At 41.9% G+C, this 23883-nt stretch overlaps 1 protein-coding gene across 2 annotated transcripts in view; it reads right to left on the bottom strand.

Annotated features, from left to right (window-relative positions):
* ASTN1 (astrotactin 1) overlaps positions 1-23883 on the bottom strand; it is a 309276-nt gene that overhangs the window by 196286 nt on the left and 89107 nt on the right. For both annotated transcript variants that reach the window (XM_045547290.1, XM_045547288.1), the window contains exon 2: positions 6734-6921. In XM_045547290.1, coding sequence (XP_045403246.1) covers positions 6734-6921 — 188 coding nt within the window. The remainder of the gene's footprint in view (positions 1-6733; positions 6922-23883) is intronic.

Raw genomic sequence — 23883 nt, 5'->3', positions numbered from 1 at the left:
CATTGGGACTCTGTCATAGCACCTTTAACCTCTTTTGTCTCCAAACTTTGTTCTCTACATTGTTTCTCCCAAGAGTGAACTCTGTACCTTGGGCTCACCTGGGGGCTCCCAGAAACAGGGGTCCTGGGTCAGGCTAAGACCTCTGATGGCAGCCAGCAGTTGAAGGCCATGGGGGCCTGCAGATGCTGGCCAGTGAGCTTAACACAGTGGCCTAGTGGTCCTGAGCTGCACCCAGGCTTGAGTGATGGGTTCTGTTCACAAAATGTTCAGGCGGACAGACCTCACAAAGGTTTTTTTCCCCACAATTGTGAATTATTCCAATTATGCCAAAGAAGGCTGAACTACCAAAGATATTCTCTACCAGTGGGAGTTATTAATACAAAAAAACTATATATATATACACACACATACACATATATATGTAACTGAAGCATTTTTGAAAGGCTGCTTGCTATGAAAAATGTACTTAACCAGCCTATATGCATATAGGAAATCTATTAACATTTCTGTAATTAATTACAAAGATGAAATATATAGATAATACATTTAAATTCTATTATGCACCATTAAATTCCTTTGCATACTTTAAGCAGAAAAATGTATTTTATATGGTAAATTAACAAAATATAACATGGAAGTTTCATCTCCACAAAGTCTGAATACCTGATATGAAGTCATATTAAAACCTAGTCTTCTATGGAGTAAACAATTTGCCTTATAATTGAAGAATTTCTTGACTTTGAGTTTAAACTCACACTCAGTTTTCATTTACTGATTCTGCTTTCACTTGTCCAAGGGTTTGCAAAAGAGTATCCTTGTGTACTTTCATAGTTCTGAATGTCAATTATCTTGCAAAATTTGAAATAAATCTCTTCAGCCAAGTTTGAATCATGCAGGAGGTTAAAATACGTCGTTTGACCCTCAAAGCAATAATGTAAGATTTCAGTAGGGAAATCCAATTATTCTATGCAAGGAAGAAATAGTACCTCTTTGGAAAAAATAATTCAAACATTTTAGGATGTGATTGAAAAATAAGAAAAGCAAAAGGTTTTTCAAAGTTTTAAATTGCCAAGCTCCCCACTGGGGTATTGGTTTTCTGCAAGCCCATGATTTTGCTGATGGTAGATTTATACTGTGCACCATATAAGAGAGGACTTGCAGAGTCTCATCTGTACAATGTCATAAGGATACAAAAAAGGTTTTCTTTTATTTCTCATTCTCTCGTTACATATAGTTTGTGTTTAAAACAAAGCATAGTCAATGCAAAATATAGAAATGAACAGTGATCTCTGCACCGAGGCAATATGGATGAGAAAAGGATAAATAAAAAATAAGAGAAATGTAAACTTTAAGGTTTACAGAACCTTTAACTCCCTATACACATATTGGGAATATTTGGGATTACCAGTTAAGCTTTTAAATACACATTTTCTTAACAAGAGAGGAAAAGTTGGACATATTTCATGTTTTGATAATAACTTTAACTTTCCTCTTCTTCAAATTATACTATTTTGATCCAATCTGAAAACTGCATCAATACTGATTGATACAGTTAATGAGAAATAGCTTTGTTTCTGTTACTTCATAACTAACAGAGTTTGGGTAATAAGATTTCACTTAAGTGCTTTCACTGCACAACACTGTTATAAGTCAAAGAATTTTGCTACCTTCTGACATTTATAATGCTGTCATCCAGATGCCTCAAATAGCTGCCTACTTTACCTCCAAAGTATACAGTATAATGTGTATCAAACAAAGTCTGCCAAGCTTTGAGTATCTTAAGAAGAAGCCATCAGAGACTCTAAGAATGACATCTTCAAACAGGATACCCCCAGGCTTGATTTCTAAGCTGAGGGCAGATACACAACTTCAGACTTTGAAACTGTTTTTAGAATAGAGTCCTAAGGATAAAGAGGCAGTGTGTAGGATATGTGTGTAGAATGGGAATGGAGGCGAGGTGAGATGGCCAGGTGGGCTGCATTCGGCTCCACTGACCAAACCGTCTTTGACAAGGATGGGAGGGAATACTTACTTACATCTTCAGTTCACCTTGAGATCCCTGTCCTGCAGAAGTCAAAGCCCTTCCCGCAGATGTGAGCCTGTCCACTTCCAAGAGGCCAAGCCAGAGACAAAATAAGACTTTCCCACCCTCACCCTTTGCCTATGCCTTTTTAACCTCTGTTTCCTCCAGCCCTGTTGAAAATAAATTAGAAGAAACTAAAATAAAGCTGAAGGAATAATCTCTTTCATTTTACTTGAAAAATAGAATGTCACTGTGGTCTGCCATGGGTGGCCAGTGGCATATGAAGGAAAGATCTCGGAGATAGGGTTAAGGCTGACTCTTGTGCTCTCTCCATATCAGTGTCCACTGTCCATCAATCCCTGCCCAGGGGATCTCTTAAAAAAATTAGTCATGATGGGCTTCTCACAGGGGTTGTTTTTTTTTTAAAGGTACAGCCTATTTCCTAAAATCCTTTGGCATTTTTGATCAGCACAATTCTATCTTTTTTTTTTTTTTTTAATTTCAGCTCATCATGGGGGTACATAAGTTTAGGTCATATACATTGTCCATGTCCCGCCCATCTCCCCGAGTCAGAGTCCCAAGCGCGTCTGTTCTCATTCTCCAGACAGTGCGCCTGGTACTCATCATGTAGTCATACCTCCATCCCCTCCCCCCCCACCTCCCCAGGTCTGCACCTTCAAGCATGACCATTCCCCAGAGGGTGTGCAACACACTCGTCATGTAGGCATACACCCATCCCCTCCCCCCTCCCCCCATCCCAGTCTGATATCCAATTGGTATCCTTCCCTGATGTACATTTAGGTGATGATCAGGGAAACCAGTTTTCTGGTGAGTACATGTGATGCTTGTTTTTCCATTCTTTGGATACTTCACTTAGTATAATGGGTTGCAGCTCTCTCCAGGAGAACCAAAGAGATGTCATATCATCGTTATTTCTTATAGCTGAGTAGTACTCCATGGTATACATATACCACAGTTTACTAATCCATTCGTGGATTGATGGGCACTTGCGTTGTTTCCACATCTTTGCGATTGTGAATTGTGCTGCTATAAACATTCGGGTACAGGTGTCTTTGTTAAAGAATGACTTTTGTTCTTCTGGGTACATGCCCAATAATGGGATTGCTGGATCAAATGGTAGGTCTAGTTGAATCTGTTTAAGGTATCTCCATATTGCTTTCCATAGGGATTGCACTAGTTTGCATTCCCACCAGCAGTGTATGAGTGTTCCTGTCTCTCCGCATCCACGCCAACATGTGTTGTTTTGGGATTTTTTGATAAAGGCCATTCTCACTGGATTTAAGTGGTATCTCATTGTGGTTTTGATTTGCATTTCCCTGATGATTAGGGATGTTGAGCATTTTTTGATATGTTTTTTGGCCATTCTTATGTCTTCTTTTGAAAAATTTCTATTCATGTCCTTTGCCCATTTTTTGATAGGATTGTTTGATTTTTTCTTGCTGATTTTCCTGAATTCTAAATAGATTCTTGTTATCAGTCTTTTATCTGATGTGTAGTATGCGAAAATTTTTTCCCATTCTGTAGGCTGTCTGTTTATTTTCATGACTGTTTCTTTGGCTGTGCAGAAGCTTTTTAATTTAATCAGGTCCCATTCATTTATTTTTGTTGTTGCTGTGATTGCCTTAGGGGTTTTCTTCATAAATTCTTTGCCTAGACCAATGTCTGTAAGAGTTTTTCCTACATTTTCTTCTAGAATTCTAATCGTTTCCCATTTAAGGTTTAAATCTGTTATCCACCGTGATTTGATTTTTGTGAAAGGTGAAATCTGTGGGTCCTGTTTCAGTCTTCTACATGTGGCTATCCAGTTTTCCCAGCACCATTTATTGAATAGGGACTCTTGTCCCCAGAGTATGTTTTTGTCTATTTTGTCAAAGATTAGATGGTTATATGAGGATGGTTTTATATTTGGGTTTTCTGTTCTGTTCCACTGGTCTGTGTCCCTGCCCTTGTGCCAATACCAAGCAGTTTTAAGCACCACAGCTTTGTAGTATAGTTTGAAGTCTGGCAAATCAATACCTCCCATTTTGTTTTTATTGCTTAAGATTGCTTTTGCTATACGGGGTCTTCTCTGATTCCATACAAAGTGTATAATTATTTTTTCTAAATCTGTGAAAAATGATGTTGGTAATTTAATAGGAATTGCATTGAATCTATAGATTACTTTGGGTAGTATAGACATCTTAACAGTGTTAATTCTTCCAATCCATGAGCATGGTATGGATTTCCACTTATTTACGTGTTCTGCAATTTCCTTCCTTAGCGTTTCATAGTTCTCTTTATAGAGGTCCTTTACCTCTTTAGTTAAATATATTCCTAGATATTTTATTTTCTTTGTTGCTATTTTGAAAGGTATTGAGTCCTTAATTTGGTTCTCCGATTGAATGATATTGGCATATATGAATGCCTCTGATTTGTGTGTATTGACTTGTAACCTGAGACATTACTGAATTCGTTAATTAATTCCAGGGGTCTCTTGGTTGAGTCCTTGGGGTTTTCCAGATACAATATCATGTCATCAGCGAAGAGTGAGAGTTTGATCTCTTCTGTCCCTATTTGGACACCTTTGATTCTGCTCTCTTGTCTGATAGCTCTCGCAAGGACTTCCAATACTATGTTGAAAAGTAATGGGGACAGTGGGCAGCCTTGTCTGGTTCCAGTTCTGAGTGGGAATGCTTTCAATTTTTCCCTGTTCAGTATGATGTTGGCTGTGGGTTTGTCATATATGGCTTGTATTATTTTTAGGTAGGTCTTTAAATCCACTCACCTCCACCTACACACACATACACACACACACACACACACACACACACACACTTCTCTAGAGAACTTATTGGAACACCTCATTCTGAGGACAGATGGTAGAGTCCTTGCTACACTGAAGATATGACGCAGCAACTAGGACAAGCTTCACACTATTTGTCTTTCTGCAGATACTCATACTATGCTCCCAGATCCCCCACTAAACTCCTCTTCTGACATATCACCTGTCTTAACTTCTTGTATTTAGGGATTGTCTTTCAGACACAATCATATCCAATATTCATCTTTGGAGATATCTAGGTACTTCTTCACCCTAAACATTCCATTGGTGTGACAAAGAATGGTTCTTTGAAATGGTCTTAGATCAAGAAAAAAAAAAATGAAATCCGAACCAAACAAAAACCACACATAACCACAATTGCTTCCCACATTGATGGCAAGATGTGAATGGCTGCTAGGAAAATATCCCTTTTCTTAATCAGACCATATTATAGATGTGATGACAATCTGGCCTCTACATTTGTCACCCTAGTCAATGCCAGGGCTGATTCGGCTGACTTACCTAATCTCACCACTCTCTGGAAACTACAAGCTACAAAGAAGACAACCTTTCATGAGAGTGGAAACATTGGTCTTTGATTAAAGATATACAAGTCCTATAATGCCTATGCTATAAACCTCAATTAATTTGTCAATATGAGGCAGAGCAATCTCATTTATTCTCCTGCCTCTGGCTTTATCTGGATATTGAGGTTTAGATTTGCTATTCAAAGACTCTTCTCTACCATATGGTTTAAACAAAGTGTATTATGTACATGGAAGTAACCTATCAAGCCAGTTATTTATGGGGACAATGGCTGAAGAAGAAATGAAAGAATTACATCCTGAGACTTTATCAGAGATTTTATGGGGAGGCTTTTCATCTCAAATTTTTAGATAATGGACATTTATATATACCTAAAATGTACTCGGTTTCTCTCAGTCTCGGGTACAAAACCAAACAGCATATAGTGATAGTACCAGACCAACAGATGAATTAAGGTTTAGACTGAAGCCTGAGCTGGCTCTGTGCTCTGTGTTGAGTTTCCCTATAGGGAAATGGCACACGCCCTCCAATGCTTATGTCTGTGGATAACCAGCCAAGTCCAAGCCTACCATCATGCCACCCTAGGAGCAGATAATGTGTTGGTTTGTCAATACAATATTGATACACAAAATATTAAATGAAACAGGTATTTTCTCCCTCTACTGGGAAATTCATTGACTTATTTTACAAATATTGATTAAGTATCAACTGGTGATACATGTATAAATACAGCAGCACCAAACAAAACCCCTGCCTGCCATTGTAGCACTTACTTTCTAGTGAGATTCTAAAACACAAGTTCCTGGGATTTTACAAGAATATTTTCATTTTCTAGGCTTCAAAATTTTAAATAAAAGAGAGGCTGATGGGAAAGTTTCTGAGCTGAGCTAGAGAGAGGAGCAGGTATCTATGGACATGGCCTTTTTTGTAAGAGTAGAGAAACCCAGGTTGCTGACCTCCTCCTAGCTGGGAGAAGAGGAAAGAAGGCTTGGTAGCAGCAAGCAGCTTGGAGATTCAGTTATTCAACAAATATTTATGGCACAACTATTTAATACTTTATGATATTCAGATATACAAATATTACCTCTGATTAGTAAAAGCTACTCCATATCTGAGCATTTTTCTAGAGAGAACAGTTGGGGAATGGTACTATGGAAACAGCTGCAACTTTTACTTATACCACAAGTGGATGCATTTCCCACAAACAGGAGATTTGATTATTAACATGCTCAGTGATCATTATGGACTTGGGTATTATAATGTAAAGCTACGTTGATGGCACCAAGACTCACTGTCAAGTAACATAAGCTATGGCCAAGAGGCTAAGGCTGTGCTGCTCTTACCATGACAGAGATATGGAGGATCCTCAGCTCCTCTTCTGCGGACTCATTCTGGGGCTCTTCAGTTGGGTCTTGTCCAGGGAGGCTTGGGGCACCATCTTGGTGATGGATGTGAAAAAGCAAAGTGCCATTCTCCAGCCACTGCTGCCTCCAGCGCACCAGAGGGATGTCCTCTGTGTTCCCTGAGATCTCTAGAGGATAAACACCACAAGCATAGGTAAGAATTTGGACTGGACCAAGTTTTACACCTTCCTAGCCACTGGTATCAATTAGCCAGTTTTGTCTGAAGGTAACAAAGGGTTCCAACCACATATAAAGTCAGACTTTACTGCTGCTCCAAACCTCAAGGAAGGAAGAGACTCTGAGAAGAAGAGAAGTAACCCCCATAGACTTCCCACCATAAACCTACTGATCCAGGCTCTCACCCATTGAGAAAAACTCCAAGGTGAAAATTCAAGTTCTTTCCCTTATTTCTATGATCAATCACATCTTTTACACAGCTCAATTTGAATACCTGATAAGCCCCTGAGGTAAATACAAGGTTGTTTGCCTCTTGTATATTTGAAAGTGTGAGTTCTCCAGCAATTACTCCTAGACACACTAGTAAATTTACCAAGGATAGAGTTGGTAATTACTGTGCAGAGAACTGGCATTTATGGAATAGTCCTGGGAGGTTACTGTGAAGCCACTGGGGCTGACAGGTTATTTCTAAAACCATAATCATTTGCTGCATAGTCCACTGGAGATGTTGGATAACTTGCTGTGACAGGTAAAGTAATGTGTTAATTCCCTTTCATTTTTCTCTTCTGTTTTGCAGAGCAGAGGTGGTGAACATGCAGAGGGCAGGGAAGAAGTGGGCCCTTATCACAGACATGCTCACCTGCTTCTCAGGGACCTAATTCAAGATGGGAATATCGTCAATGAATTAATAGCAAAATGCCAAAACCTACTTTGCCTTTTGCACTGTAGTAGGTGCTAAGCTAGTGTTGGAGAAGTACACTCTGTATGTGCCCCTCTCTCATATTCCTAAGCAATATCATATCAAAGCTTTGAGACATCCCACAGCAGAGTAACCCGATTAACCACAGCCTCTCCCAAACTTCATTTGGCCCTAGGCCATTTATTCCTTAACAACTAGTCCCGCACTAGGGAACTAGTATTCAGCTGAACACACTTTAACAAACCATTGCCTTATAAAATCTCATTTTTTTAATAGCATGGTTTCTTCTCCCCAAATTTATCACCTTTGACCAAAAACAAAATTCCACAGACATAAAAAAGATTTAATAAGACACTTTTAGAATGTATTCTCATCAAGTACCACCAATCATAAACAGGAAAGCAATTTTAAATATTTATGGAGTTTATAAATATCTTCCAGTATTTGTGGGAGGGCACAAATGATGTTATTGATTGATTCAATCATTCATTTATTCAGGAGACACACATCGGGTACATAATGCAGACACCAACCTAAATGAGGCCCTCAGCACTTGTCCACAGCAGCCCACTGTGAGTGAGCGTGGCCAGCCTGGCACCAGGTGCATAGCAAAGTCTTGTGGGAGCACAGAGGAAGGAACGAGTGATCTCGCCTGGGTGAAGGGTGGAACAGGGGAGGAAAGCAGCCTTCTCAGAGGAAGGTGGTACTGGTGCTATGCCTGAAGGGTACGTGGCTTCCTTACAAGAGGAAGAAAGCAGGTGAGGGATGTTCAGGTACTGACAGGAGAATAAGGAGGAGGAGAAAGGGGAAGCCGGTCACTGGTCCTCGCAAGGTGAGTCTGTGAGAGGGCTTTGTATGAGCCACAGGTCCTCAGCCTGTCCCAAAAGACACTGATATGAGTCCCTACCTTGCCCTCTCATCCCACAGACCAGGAGCGAGGGTGAGGGGGCAGCAAAGACATAGTGATCATAGGTCTCCTTCATCCTTGGAACCTCTCCCTCATCACCCAGGGCACCCAGTCAGCCCACTGGGTGGCTAGGCTGTCCGTGATCTGGCACATGGCTGGCACAAGCACCCAGGAAGCTGCAGTGGGCACAGGGTATGTGCATGGAAGACACCCTGTTTTCTGTAGGCACAGCCCCATCTGTTCAGTGGGGCAGTGACACAGGCTTCTCCATGAGAAGGAGCTGCCTTTCCGCTAAGGACACTTCCAGATTTCCAGGTGAGGTGAGTGCTCTGGGCATTTCTCTGAGGATGTTTGTGGAGCAGCAGGAGCTGGCAGCTCTCCAAAGGAGGCCCAGCAAGCAAGCCCCACTCCCCACGTGGGCACTGACTCTGCCAGCCGCTCCTCACGCTTTCACACCAGAGCCTTGGGAGCCCACCCTCCTTCCCCAAGTCACTGTAGGAGAAGCCAAACGTCTCCTCACCACAGATACAAAAATCATTAGCAGTCATAGCTCCTAATAGAGCACCTAATGGCATCATTATATCACCTGGAGCAGCACAGGTCCAGCCTCCTGCCCACACCCGCTCCACCCCAGCCCGGGATTTACTCCCAACACATCTGGGTGTTACTCCGTCCTTCCTGTAACTACTCAGAAGATCTTGCATCTCATACCTCTAAAGCATTTAACAAGATTTCTGTTTCCTAGGACATCAGAAGATCCTGCATCTCATACCTCTATTGCATTTAACAAGATTTCTACTTCCTGGGAGATCCTTATCGAGTAGGTCAAGCTCCTTACCTCTGTTCTGACTGTGTAGGCAAAGGCAAGGAAATACCGAGACCAAGGTCCTCCCAGTCTGACACAGAACAGAGACTGAGACGGATGAGCTATTAGAGCCCCTCCAGCCCCAACATGCACCGGACCACATGACCTCAGAACACACATGGAGAGAGGAAGCACTTGAGTGGAAAACCCATGTGGTCTTTCAGGACCTTTTGTGTTGCAAAATTTTGATTTTTTGTGCAAGATTTTATTATGCCATGATTTCTTTTAAAACTGGGATATAATTCACATACCATAAAATTCACCCTTTCAAAGTATATAATCAAATAAAGTTGTGCAACCACTATCACTGCTAATTCTAGAACATTTTGCCAGCTCAAAAAAAAGTACCATATCCATTAGCAATCCAAGACTTTTCATGAGGGGGAAGGTATTCTGCTACAGCGTCCTAGGCATGGTGTCACCAAGGAAGGAGCAGGGTACAGTGGGGGTTTGACAAAGCCCCATGCGGAGGTGGGCTGAGAGCACAAAGTCTCTGGGCTTGGCTTCCAGGCCAGCCCTCTGAACCTCCCCTTGGGTTACTCCTGCCCATCTCTGTGGGTGTGAGATCATGATTCTACCTTGATTAGACTCACCATGGACAGCAAAGGGTGAAAGAAGGCAGGCACCAAGCCTGCCAAGGGTTCATGTCATCCTTTAGTCTCAAGATAATTACCGACTGATAGCTCCTTCCTTGGCTTTTTTCCCTCTCTTGGCAAGACCTGCCACAGAAGTGCTAAAATGTTAAACCAGGAACTTATTTACTTATGCTATATCTGGCCTGGGTCAAGCAATAAAAAACCATACAGGGCACAGTTAATGTCTGGTGAATTTCTTCACCAATGGGACCACGATCACAGCTTGGAACATCAACGTAATCATGCTGGCCTGGATGTCAGTAGAATAGCTCAAGAAGAGGAAATTCTCAGAAGTTGCTTTACCAACACAAGCCTGCCCTGCGACTCACAGGAAGCAAATTTGGGAGGTGATAAAATAGTTACTGCAGTCCAAGGCCAGCTGAGGGTTGTCAGTGAGGCTCAGAAGAACCTTGGCCCCAATGTACTGAATAAAATAAGTGCCCACAGGATCCTATACAGTCATCTCAAGACACCACAGGTGGCAGGAGCACCAATGCCAGCATCACACCATGGGGCTGAGACCTCTGGAAAGGTAAAGCTGTCCCGACTTTTAGCACATCCATTCTTCCCCTCCACAAACCTCACCTCCCTCAGCACCTTCCAAAATCATGAAACTGCCTGGAACACAAGGAAACCATGGTGTTATTTATTCTTATAGACAGTAGGTACTTTTGGAGCACACTATATTTGCCACATTCAGCAAATTGTGCTATATGGTCCCTCCTCTCAAGGAGCTTTCAGTCTGGTAGGAAACTTGATATGTGGCTATGAACACATACTCTACGTAATGGCAGTGCTGAGTGAGATGGTGGAACTTGGCTGGGCAAAAGCAGATGGGAAAGAATAAAATGGGAAAAAATGTTGGAGAGGCAATTCCAGATGAAGAGAGCAGTGTGCACAAAGGAACAGAAGGGTAATAATGCATGTTTTCTGAACCACAGGAGGTCTTGTTAAGCAGCAGAGGGCGACGAGGAGAAAAATAGCTGAGGACAGAAGCTAAAAATGCAGATTGGTGTCAACTATGAACATTGTGAATACCAGTTTCAGGAGTTCAGAGCTAATGGAAAGTCACCCACAGTTAGTTAAGCAGAGGAGTGAACTAAGCCACAACTTAGAATGGTCAGGAAGACCACGAAAGAGAACGGCATTCAAACCAGACTCAATCAGGGTCTCACTATGACTCTGATCCTATACTCTGCAGTGAGTAAAATAGTGAACTAGGGCTCAGGAGGCCTAGGCATGGTTTGAGTTTTCTCATCTGTATAAGGAGGATCTGTGTAAAATAACTTCAAGATTCTGTTGTAACTTTGACATTCCATGATTCTAAGTCCAAAAGGTTATGCCTCACAAGACCACCTATGCCGATCAGTTCAATGTCTCAAATAATGTCCAACCCTCTCTCAAGTCTAACCTGTACTCCATCCCTCTTTTCCCTCTGCACATAGGGTGGACAGGCTTGAGAGAATTTGATCAGAGCCAGGCCCATCTTCATACTGGCCCCAGGCTGGTACAGATACATGGCTTCTAAGAAAGAAATCTTAGAGCTTCTGTATGCGATAGAGAACTAGAATGATGACACCTTGGGCAGGGAAAGTCATGGTACAGCATAATCTGGGATAGGGAAAGGCAAAGGGAAGGAGAACGAGATAAAATCACTTCTAAATTAGCCTTAGTCATTGTTCTAATGTTAGCTTGTGGGCTGTGAGTTTTTAGCATGTCCTTTTGTGGGGTTAGTTTAGGACACCTGAAACTTTGCTGCAAAAATTCTTCTTCCAGGCATTACAACTTCCCCACACCATCCAAGAACGCTCTTCCTTCTGTGGGCATCCTGCCATGCTGAGATACCCTGAGCAAACAGAGCTGCCAAGAAAATATGTCATGTCAGGATCAGAATTTCCCCAAAATACAATCTCATTGAGGACCAGATCATGATACCCTCTTTCAAAGAATTTGGCAATTTAAATTCAAATATGGATTTGAACTGGGGAAATTCTCAAGGTCCTTTAATTCACCGAATTGCTCAGAGTGGCTTAGAGCAGTACTGGCATTCTGGGGCCCTTTTCTCCCCTAGCGAGGCTGAGTTTCAAACTGAATCCAGCTGGGTAGTAATGAGGTTGCTGCGGTTGCCGAGGTTGAGGCAGGAGGAAGCATTAACCAGTCCATTTTTAGCCTCATGTAGCGGGCACCTGATGAACTGACCCTGCATTCCTCCAAGGTTGTGGCTGACACCTCTGATGGCCGTTGCTGACTAATGAAAGACCTTGTTGAGATCAGGATTTTCAAACTGGCTGTTAGTCTTAAAATCTTTCATCCAAACCAAATCTAAAATAGTTTCTGAGGGGGTTACCCATATCATGGTTGGAAAAGAGTGGGATCAGTCTCACAAATAAAATCCACTGCTATGGAGGGCCCCTGGCTTTAGGAGGTGGAGGATGTCTATGGGTTATTACCTGTGCTTGGTTGTTTTTCAATTTTATCAGTTGTGGTATTATAAATAGCCCTGTATTCTTTCTGAAAGAAATATAAGGGAAAAGCACATCTTTAAAAATAGCATCTAGCTACACCTTCACCCTGTGCTATCTCAGTGGCCATTATGAGTTTCTTTATGTGAGAAAGATTCAGCTCAGAACTTTAGTAGTGGTAAGCCTACCATCTAAAACTAACAGTATCAAATGGGTCTTGTCTATCAGATAGTGACTATCATTAAGGTTACCAAGGATAGGCCTATGATAGAACTATCCCTCTTTTCTTCTGTTCTTTCTTTCTTTTCTTTCTTTTTTTTTTTTTTTTTACTTTTCTTTTTCCCCTCTAATGTCGGGGTTTGAAAGATATTGATGGTAGATATAGTTTCCCACATGGTTTCATAATGGTCTTCTGGCTGAAACTATTAACAGTGGTATTAACTTTCAACACCTTTGTAAGAAAATAGCCTGCTTAAGTCAGGGGTTAATAGCAGTAGGGGATCACTAATTATCCTGCAAATCTTGACCTTCGTATCAAATGTGACCCAAGTCTTTAATATCTCTAGAACAGCATCCTCTAAAGGCCACAACTTGTTTCATAAACATAATGACAACAGCACATTTACATCTTGGCCATCTGTGAAGGAAGACAAGGGACAGACGAAAGCTAAACAAAGGAGAAGGATGCAGAGAGAATGGACAAAGTCAAGAGAAGTGAGGAAATGAGACTAGCCAGAAAAACAATGGCCCTTGGGCTGAGTTGGCTGGGCCGCCACACCTCTCACCAGAGGGACCGTCTGGCATGGAGTTCTGAACTGACACAATCTTATATTCCAGAGTGAAAGCCACATAAAACAGGGTGCCCTGCTGGGCCTGAAGTCAACCAGCACAGATGTCAGGAACACTGATTGTCTGCATGAAGTTTGTGCCTATCTAGACCTGGCGAAGTGAACAACAAAATGGGAGCTAGCATAGCCAGGAAATTCTTTTGTGAAGATGTTCAGAGACCAACTGGGAGTGGAGCTCTCAGTGTGGTTCCTGTATTCAACTCTGTCTGTCACGGAGCTACTTCCTCTCATTTCATTCCCACTCCTCTGCCTCCAAACAGGCTTCAGCAATGGCTGTAGAACTATGTGGAGCAAAGGTTTAGAGAAAAATAGCTTAAAATTTCAGAACTCTCTCACCCAATAGAAGCACAGGAGGTTCATTTTTCAAGTAACTAGAACCTTGTTGACTTGCTGGGATTTGGAATAGAAATTTCCACCTGTGACCAGGTGAAGGATAATTGAATTTCTATATCCTCTGCTTGGTGACATTTGCCCTCAATGGCAAAAACAACAGAGACTCCAAACATAAGTGATCGTGATGAGAAACGGAATGGTAGATTAGAGAGAGCATTGGTCAGGAAGCCTAGAGAAGGAGCTCATTTTTCTTATTTTCGAATCATGGGACTAGAAAGTCTCTGGGAACTCACCAACTCTAACCATGTCATTCAATGACACAAAACCAGACATGACACTTGGCTCTACTTAGACCCCAAATCAGGTGCACACTGAGTATATTTCTGCATGCCAACTGGGTACAAGTCTCTGTGGACGTTTTTTTAAATCAGACTTTTCTCTTGGTGTTTGGAATGTTTCCAGCTCAGTCCAGCCTATTAGTTTATAGGTTAAGGATTGTCTGTATTGAAACTCAAGAGAATGACCTATTAAAACTCTGGTCGAAGGTGCCCAATAAGAAAAAAAAAATCCACATATAAATGCTTTTAAATGGTTTACAATAAGTTATTAACCTTTGATCAATCATGTTTATGAGGATGAGGGTAGCCTGATCTCTCTCGGTGGCCCCACCCATATCCCTTTATAGAGCTATACTCTAAAAATCTGAAATGTTAACTTCCTTTGAAGTTGCCCACCCACCCACTTCTCCTTTTCCAGAAGAGGCTAAGATAAACTAAAATGAACCAACACGGGAAGCAGGAGTGATGAGAGAAAGAAAATAAGCATCCTGGAGAGTCCATAATGTGCTGTCTCTGGGGGCAGTTGGGGGTGGAAGCTGCAGGAAGCAGAGGGTGGCTTTCAAATCAGACTTGATGGAAAGCAGTGAAGCTTTCTATGGATGCTGCTTGGAAGTAGGTCAGGCCGCGCTGCTCTGTGCTGGCATGAATAGCAATGGAGCAACCACACGAACATTCTATTTACCTAGCCATGGAGATGAAAACATTCCTGTGGGGGAAGAATGCAGCCAAAGGTTCTGACACAAGCAGAGAGATGAGGAGGCATTCAAATGGCTTGTGATTTCATCCAAAATGATTTGCTTGTTCATACTACCGTGTTTCTCTGGATCTTTTCAAACCTCTGCAAAGAGTTTATCCACATGATACTCATTAAAGTCGCATTTGAAAGGGAAAAAAAAAGCCCAAAGTTCTTTGAAAAAGGCACGGTTATCTGAGCCACAGATGTACTGGTAAAAGGATTTTTTACATATATCTATTTCTATTCTCCACTGCCACTCAACTGACCTTTGTAAATTGAGATAACAGTATGCATTTAACAAAATCTGACATCAAGAAAGATGAGTAATAATATTTAAACTCCATAATGTTAAAATATGTATTTACAGATCATTTCATACATCATAATGAGAATAAGTCATTTTGAAAGCTGAGGTTTTAGGATTGGAATTCTGATTTGAGATTCACAATCTTTGGGGTCTACTTCCCTGTAGTGAGGAATTGGAAGCAGCATGGACATCTGGGTCTTGGAAAGCCGGAACACGGGTGCAGGATGATCACAAGGAAACTGCCTACTAGACCCTTGGAGAGCTTGTTCATTCTAAATCCTCTCTCTTATGCTCTTGGTCTTCCATTAACAAGGAGTTTAGTATTTATTATAATTCTCTGATCCTGAACTATTTCAGTAATTTCCCCTCTATGGCTCTTGCTTTATAAAATGAATGGAAAAAGGAACTGATAATGACAAAATATCACCTATAAATGACTTGCAAAGGGGGAATAAATAGCATGTTGTTTGTCTTAAACGATCTTGATTCATCTCCATTTCTAATTAGTCCTCATCCACTTGTTCTTATCATCTATGAATTAACTCAACAAGTAATGATATACCCATTATGTACTGGCCCTGCCAATAAGCTCTTTCAATACTCGTGAGCTAACTTAACCCACATGACCACATAATGTTAGCATTTATATCCCTATTTTACAGATAAGTAACTTGAGTTCCAGAATAGTCAACCTACTTAATGAAGTTCACCCAGTTAGTACATACTAGAATGGGGAGAGGGACCTAGGTCTCCTGGTTTTAAGGCCACTGTCCCTTTCACTGTCTCAACATCCATTCCCTTACTTTCCAAATCTCAGTCTCAGGATAATGCAAGCAAAGTGCTTAGCAGTATCTGGCATTTAATGAACAACAATAAACATCAACATCACCACCATCATTATTAACTCTGTTTTTGTTGTTGTCATTATTAATATCACTCACATAAATCCTAAAATTGAACAATAATCTTAGGCAGACTTAAGCAAATAAATAGCTCCAGCTGCTTAAAAGTCTTCCTCAGTCCAAGAACTCTAAGTCCAGGAATCAGCTCAGTTCCAGTTGAGGAACCTGTGCCAAGTCATATTTGTACATTTCTGTAAGTGCTTGTTAGCAAATTGAACATTTTTTAGATATTTGATAAAGCTCCACTTACACTATCTTTGCTTTAAGACCCCGCCACAGGGGCTTTCACAGAGTAATGCCATGCTATCCATGCCCATCCAAGGCTGGCATTCAAGGCCAGCCCTAGGGAGCTTGTTGGCAGGCACTTAGCAAGACATTCATGAATTACAATGAGCAGTTCTTCCAAAGAAACCTGGGAGGGCTGTGGTCAAGGAAGAGGGAAGGGGTAAATGGAGGCAATATTAAAATAGCAGCTAAGCTTTCTTCAGTGCTGAAAGGAGTCCTTCTCTGCAGACTAATCTGTATAAGCACCTGCTATTATAAATACCAGCCCACTGCACTCAAGTAGAACCTTCCATTCTCATTTCACCCTGGGAAACAAGGTTTTCCATCCAATTCCCACAGATGTGGAACTTGCTAATACTTTGCTGACCATGAACATTGCCTTTTTGGACATACACATAGTTCAGAAACCCGAGGCTGGAGGGCCGATCATTTCTCAGGCTCTTCCCTCTAAACCATTTTCTCCACAGAAAAGGGGGCCTAAGTCACCTCTATAGTCTCTTCTCACTCTAAAATTCTCTGATTTTATTTTATTTATTTATTTTTTATCTCCCTGTGATCTGCAGTTGCTGTCATGGGGGCTGGGCCTCAAGTTCCTTCAAAGTGAAGATGCGATGTGGTAATGATCTTAGGCATCTGTCGTGTTACCCAGCCTAAGAAAGTGGAGTGGAGAGCAAATTCCACAGACTCAAGCATGTGAAAAGTGCATTGTCTCTCCTGTGTACAGCTGTCAAAAGCCTTTCTTGTAAGGCCCCCTTTTCATTCATCAATCCTGTGTGGTAGGTCTTAGAGAAGTACAATCAGAAGGCCAAGGAGGGTAGCTGACGATTTCAAGGGTTAGAGCTAAGGAGATGGAGATAGCAGGGTCCGATCCCAGCCTCTGACTCCTAGCACAGTTCTCTCTCTATCAGACTGTGCTGTCTACCAAAGCAGTGTTTACTTACACAGGGAAATCTTGAGCCACTGTGCTCGCATTTCAGCTTAATGAATTAGATACACAGAAGATATACATCAATAGTGAACACTGTCAGGATTTTGAAGAGTTTGGCCTTATAGACTCAGGAATGAAATGGAGTTATTAACCAATTCTCATTCGCATACAGATCATATGACAATCTGATGAGATTTCATCGTGACAGGCTCCCCTGAAGGATCAGATCTGCTTAGTCCCTGCTTCCAGATACTGGTGCGAAGACTCTCCACACTACCTTGGGCCATTTCTGTAGGTTAACTTGTGTAACTGCTCATTACAGAAGGGGTTGAGATGATTTCTAAATGACCTGACAGACAGGTCCCCATGTTGATCTAGCCATCTAGTCACTGCTGAGTGATTTAAAAGAAATGCAGGTCACCTGATTGCTAAGGTGTGCTGCGGATCAGCTGGGAATAACCCACATGGACAGGACCTTTTCCTCATTATCATCCTTTCTGCATTTTCTATCTTAATTCGGAAGCCCTCCCACCTCGATAAGCCCCTCCCCCCAAAACACACTTTAAGGTGCTGGCAGTGGGAAATGGGAGCCATGCATGCCACATGAAGGATGTGTTTTAGAGAGTAGTGACGTCTGTGTGCCATTTTGCATTCATCGGTGGTGCCACTCCTCACACCTTGGTTCTTCTATCCCTCCCTTGTGCTGGTCATGGCATTGCTGTGTGTGTCTGAATCTGTGTATTTATATTCTCACATACACTTCACAATAGCTCTGGCCTATTAATTAGAGGCTCCAACTAAAACAATGTTAGTTGAGTTCGGTGAAATGAAAAAAAGTGCTGGTTTTCTGCTTCTGATGTATAAGAGCACACTCAAAAGGAATACGGCTGTAAGTTTCATAAATAAACTGGATTGTGAATAGAAGTGGTAATAACTGAGATGAATGAATTATTAGACTTAAGTCAGGACATAAAGACAGGAACTTAGGGACGGCTACACAGCATTGATAGCTTCTCCAGCTACTCCTCCTCCTGTAGCCAAAAAGACACAGAGCTGGCAGGCGATTCTGTGCCAGGGGACTTTATCCTCCCTGCCATCGGCCTGAACTCCGAGGGCAGTCTCAGCTACTTAGCAACTAACTCTGTCTCTTTCATTTGTAAACAGTTCAGTATCTTTTTTCTTTTATTTACTACACGTGTATTTTCTGATTGTACGACACCTTGGGAAACAAGTTTCATATGAATAATATCCATTTGCCCCCCCTTCCTTGGGTTTCCAGAGCGTGGGATGCTAGCAGTTGAGTGTGGTGAGCAAGGTCACATATATTGTGAAGTGATATACGTGAATCACGTTTCTCTCCTAGTCTTTGTCTTCTATCAGGAGACTCATTCATATTTCTTTCGTCCTAATTTGGTTACTGCATCCAGTATGTGTCAAGCATTTCATTCTCCCTTCACAGAGCCACACCCACTTCCTCTGACTCTTGCAGCCAACTCTCTGTGCACTCTCAGTTCATTAAATGCATTCCCGAGAGTGGAGTCATGTAACACTGCAGAAATAGGAAGAATTCTAATATCAGTCTGAGGCAACGCCTCTGTATGTATGTTCTGCCTCTGAAATCTTTATGCCTCAGTTTCTCTATCTTTCAAAAATGAGGAAAATAAAAGCATCAACATCACAGTGCTATTAAAGTGACAGTGCATATGGAAAAGCTTAGAAATATGAGTTATAGTTATTGTTAATATTAACATTATTATTAAAGTTGGTGACAAAAATACTATAATAACTCATTTTATTCCTGCTTAAAAAAAATCAATACAGTTCTACATAAGTGTAGAGAATGGTTAGATTTCACGTGTCCTTCGTAAAGACATTTTGTTCTCCTTTTTCAGCCGGGACTTAATACTGGGTTGATGTTTTCAGAGAATGATTTTAATGAACTCTAGGTTATTTTTCTGAATCATTAATGGTATGGAAGAGATCCTTTTATTTTATAAATATAGCTGGAGTCTTTACCTGTGAGGGCATTACCTCAAGTTGGTCACAGGAAAACCATCTCCCTCTCTTCCACCCTCTAACACAGATTCTTATGATCTTCTTACAGTCTGTCTCCATTAACTTGATTTTTTTAGTATATGAAGTTCAGTATCATCTAAATCATTTATAAAGACTGTTAATTATACTGCTTTCATAACCGAGGCTTCATGTCTGCAAATATGGTGGTAACTTACCATTTAAAAAAAAAAATAGATTTTAAAGCTAGAACCTGTCAAAAGCTTTTTGAAAATCTAAGTTGATACCCTGATCAATATGTACAGTACACACTTAGAGAACATTCCTCATTCGGGATTAGTTTCTCTTTCTAGATTCCCACTGTTACTATTCCCCTCCACCAACATGCCCCCCTCACACGCTCGTGCTAGTTTCAGTCAGTGTTGGAGTATTCATGAATCTCATCCGTCAGCTTCGACAGCTTGCCTTGCTGTGGGGCAGCCTCCTCACAAACAGGACCTCCACTGGCTAAGGCTGCGCTGGGTGCTCTCACACCAGCTTTCCCACCTTCAACTCCGAAGTGCTTCAGGATGCATGGGAGTGTTCTACGCAGCTTTAGTGATTGGACTCTTCTTATTTGGTTACCTTATTTGGAATATTCTTAATATTCACTAGTACTTGTTTTAATACTTCAATTTCAGAAGGTAACTTGCTTGTTGAGGTATTACAAATTCTGTAAAAACTGAAAAAAATGTATTCCATCAGTTACTTTTTTCATTTTTTCCCTCCACAATCACACTTGATCTTAGCTATCAGGCAGAGAAGCGATTCCTTCCACAATCATAAGAGTTTGGGGGTTTTCTGACTAGCGTCATTTCCTCATATTTTGTGAGGATCTCTTACACCTTTGATGGTTACAAATATCTATTTTGCCTCAATTTCTATTTAACACCCATTGTTTCATACCTAGTCATTTAGTAATCTATTAGATTTTTCCAAGTTCTTGCTTTTTTTAAAAAAAAAATGATATTTAAAAGTTTCCATTTGTCCAAAACATGTACTTTATTTTCTTTGCTAGAAGTTTCCTTAGTCATTTAAGGGAAGCATTATACCCCACTTGGTGTTATCTTAGGTTTTTCATAAAAAGCTAGACCTGGATTTGGCGGGAGAAAAGCTTCTGGAATAAATATTGCTTTTCCTTTTCTGGGCAAACCTTTTGGTCTTAGAGGACGGATCCCAAACTGCAACAGAAATCCCTCATGCCACCCACCATCCTCACAGAAGCAAACCAGCTGCGTCCCCTCTGGAGGGAGACAAACTGAGTGGGAAATCCAGCCTCGCCAAGATGGAGAGCCAGAGGCTTGAGGAAGGGTGGGAGAAGGAAAGAAGTTTCCCATCTAGAGTTTCTGAGACTGTGTTATGGATGATAAAGCTGAGATGAGGGGACTTTGAAAAGTAGCTGGCTCTGCCTCTTACCCTGTCTAGAAAGAAAATCTGTCATCAGGGCCAGAGACTGGCTGTGCTCAAGAGATTGATTGAAGTAAGAGACTTTTGCGTCCAATCTCAACTGCTTCAGTTTTCCTGGAATTGAGGCAGGCCATAAACCTATCAGTGACTGAAGAAAATTGAAGCAATTAAGTCTGCAGGTATGCATATTTGTCACATTAATGATGAATCTGTGTTAATATAAGTCACAGAAAGCTTCCGCATGGCACACTCACTTCTGCTGGGGGTGAAACGCCCCAAAGGAGGCACTGCAACTCCACAATGCTGATATCGGGGACCCTCACCCCCTGCCCTGCCGAAGTGACGCCCGCCCAGCACTGGCTGGGGATGCTCTGCCACCGCCGCTCCAATTCCAATCAAATTATTTCAGGGATGCTTGATTTGACTCAGGTGAAGAACATGCTAGTTAGAGATACCTAGTTAGATGCAGGAGTACAATTTGCAGGCGTAATTTCAGAGTCAGACAGTCCTGGTTTGAATATCAGCCTTTCTGCTTCATAATGGCTCGTCTTGAACAGGTTATTTAAGCCCAATAAGGATTATAATATCTACTTTATAAAGAGTTGTCTTGAGGAGGAAATAAAATAATAAACGTAAAGCTCTAAATTCAGTGTCCACCTGGTTTTGGTTACTTTCATGAGTTCTCCTTTTCTGATCTTAGAAATGTTTTAGCTCCTAGAAATTATTTTCTAGTCGTCCCTCCCAGGCTGCCAGACAACTTCAGAGTGAGGAACGGTATGACTGAGGTTCGTGGAAAGACAGGCAGGCCAGGGCACCGCAAATGTCAGTCCTGGTGCCCACCCTCTCCTCCTCCCCTACTTTGGCAGCCTCGCCTTGGGCCCTTCACTCCACGCGACCTCTTCGGGGTGGTCACCTCACCCGAGAGCAGCCCGTCTACAGGCTGGGCAGTGACCCACGACATGGTTTGGCACGAAGAGGTGAGCAATCCGGTCTCACTGTGAGGAGTGTGAAACAGGGAGCACGGGACGGAGCAGGCATTCACCAGCAGGAGCGGAGCTCGGGCGCTGCAGGGTGACAGCGCAGATGGGCAGTCTGGGCTATAAGGGCCACTTCAAGCTGGAGAGACACGGTAACAGGAAACACATGAGAAGCAAAGCTATGAGGTGGAGAAATGACACGGGGTGGGGAGGGACCGCTGGGCGAGGTGGCAGGCATAGCAGCAGGAGCAGACACACGGGAATCCCCCAGAGCCCCGCCCGGAACCCCAGCTGTCCCAGATCCATCTCCCCCTGCCCTGAGGCTTGGCAGGTGCAAGCCCCTGTGTCTTCCTTCTGGTGCTGTCACTGCCTCTCGCTGACGTGTGCGTGTCCTAACGAAAAGTCCTCACCTCACCATGGAGTGACTTGAGTGAGGAGCCCCAACCCCCCTGAGATGTGAACACCCTTCAGGGGCTCTGCAGTGCTCAGAAAATCCCAATCTCTGGCCCCTCACTCGATGGCCTTGATCATAGCACCCCATGTAGGCCCACTCTGATCCTGTCACAGTTTACGGAAAAATATTTTTCCCCCGAAACAACAGGTAAATATATGCCACTCTACATGACAGAAACCATAAAGAAATGTTTGTTTAGACAATGAGAGCGTAAACTAGATCCCAGAATCCTTCATTATCATGTCTTTTCAAAGTCTAGGTGTGGCCCTAAAGTCTATTGGTAATACGCACATATATATATATATATATATATTTGTTTTTGCATCTGCAAAACGGGAGTCGCCATGGCACCAACAGTGTCAAACCGCAACATGCCGCATGTGTAAGGTCATACAAACACACAGGTAGATAATGATGCTGGAAAGGCAATACATTCTTTTTTATTACAAAAGAAAAGATTTTCCTTTGCCAGCCCACATAACTTAACAGTCAGCAATAATGAAGAAGGAAACAAACAAACAAAAAAAAGCACTGTACAGGACAGCTAAAATCGGAATTTGATAAAATATCCTACATCTAAAGGGATGCTGTCTTGTAAAAAAAAATCAGTTTGAGTAGAAAAAAATATGGTTTGTTTATTAGTTTTGCTCCTAATGCCAACAAATGGACTTCAATCTGAAATGGCTTTTGAAATCAAATTTGCTGTTCTCCAATTCTGCAACTTACTCTTTATGCTAATTTGTCTGCACCTGCAGGGACAAAGAAACTGGCAGCATCAGGCATGAGATCCAGGAAGAAAAAGCAACACAAAGATTCAGGAAATGAAACCAGGACTAAATCATATTAGGTGTATAAAGGTTGGACTTTTTATAAAACAAGGAAGGGGTAGATTGAATGTCTGAGAGAGTATTCTGACTGTAGAAAATGCTAGAGCCTTGGCAAGGGAGCTGCTTTCTTTCCCAGGTCCCCGGAGGACTGCACATGGGGTGTGGGGCAGCCCCAGAAGCCAAGCGCGGGGCCAAGCAAGGTCTCTCTCAGCCTTCACATCCCTTAATCATGACAGTTACTGTAAGCACATCTTAAGGAGTTTCCTCCTTCAGGAATTTAGCCTCTAGGAGTTAGGGTTAATTGTTCCTTCCAATTTAAAAATCTCTTTTTGGGAGGTTCTATTTTGAAAGAAGAAAAACCATGATTTTGAAGAGAAGACCCAGTCACCATTTTCCCATTGTTCTGTTACCTGGGCCCCCCAGTGTCTCCCTTCTGCTTTTCCCTGTCACGCAGCCTTCAGGTGTGGTCTAAGGGTACCTGGAGAGCAAATCAAGTCTCCCAGTCATCCTACAACCTGAGAACAAGGATGCAAGTACTACAAAGGGACTCAGAGATACCGTCCTCATTTCACAGATGTTCAGTCTTTCAACAGCATAAACTGCACACTCCCACTTAAATTGCAACAAAAGCTCAGAGAGTTAAGTGTTGAGTCCGAGGTTACACAGGACGTTAGCTCATAAGAAATCCAGAGGAAAAAAATCCCAACCTAGGCCTCTTTCTGTTATACTGCCTCTCAAAAATCTAGAAAAATAAATCAAAAATGTAATTTTTATATTTTAGGATGCTTCTACTTTGACTATTTTATCTGTTGCTCTGTCCAGCATATTTAATTTTAGATTTTCTACATTATATAAAGTGCTGTCAAAATTCAAGTTCTATCCATAGCTGGTAACTGTTGAGGTCCAATGAGTGCTGTGAATGCTACACGCTCAATGCTCAGGCAAAAATG

The sequence above is a fragment of the Lemur catta genome, chromosome 3 (genome assembly GCF_020740605.2).
Source record: "Lemur catta isolate mLemCat1 chromosome 3, mLemCat1.pri, whole genome shotgun sequence".
NCBI classification, from domain to species: domain Eukaryota; kingdom Metazoa; phylum Chordata; class Mammalia; order Primates; family Lemuridae; genus Lemur; species Lemur catta.
This window is presented reverse-complemented; position numbering and strand designations above follow the sequence as displayed.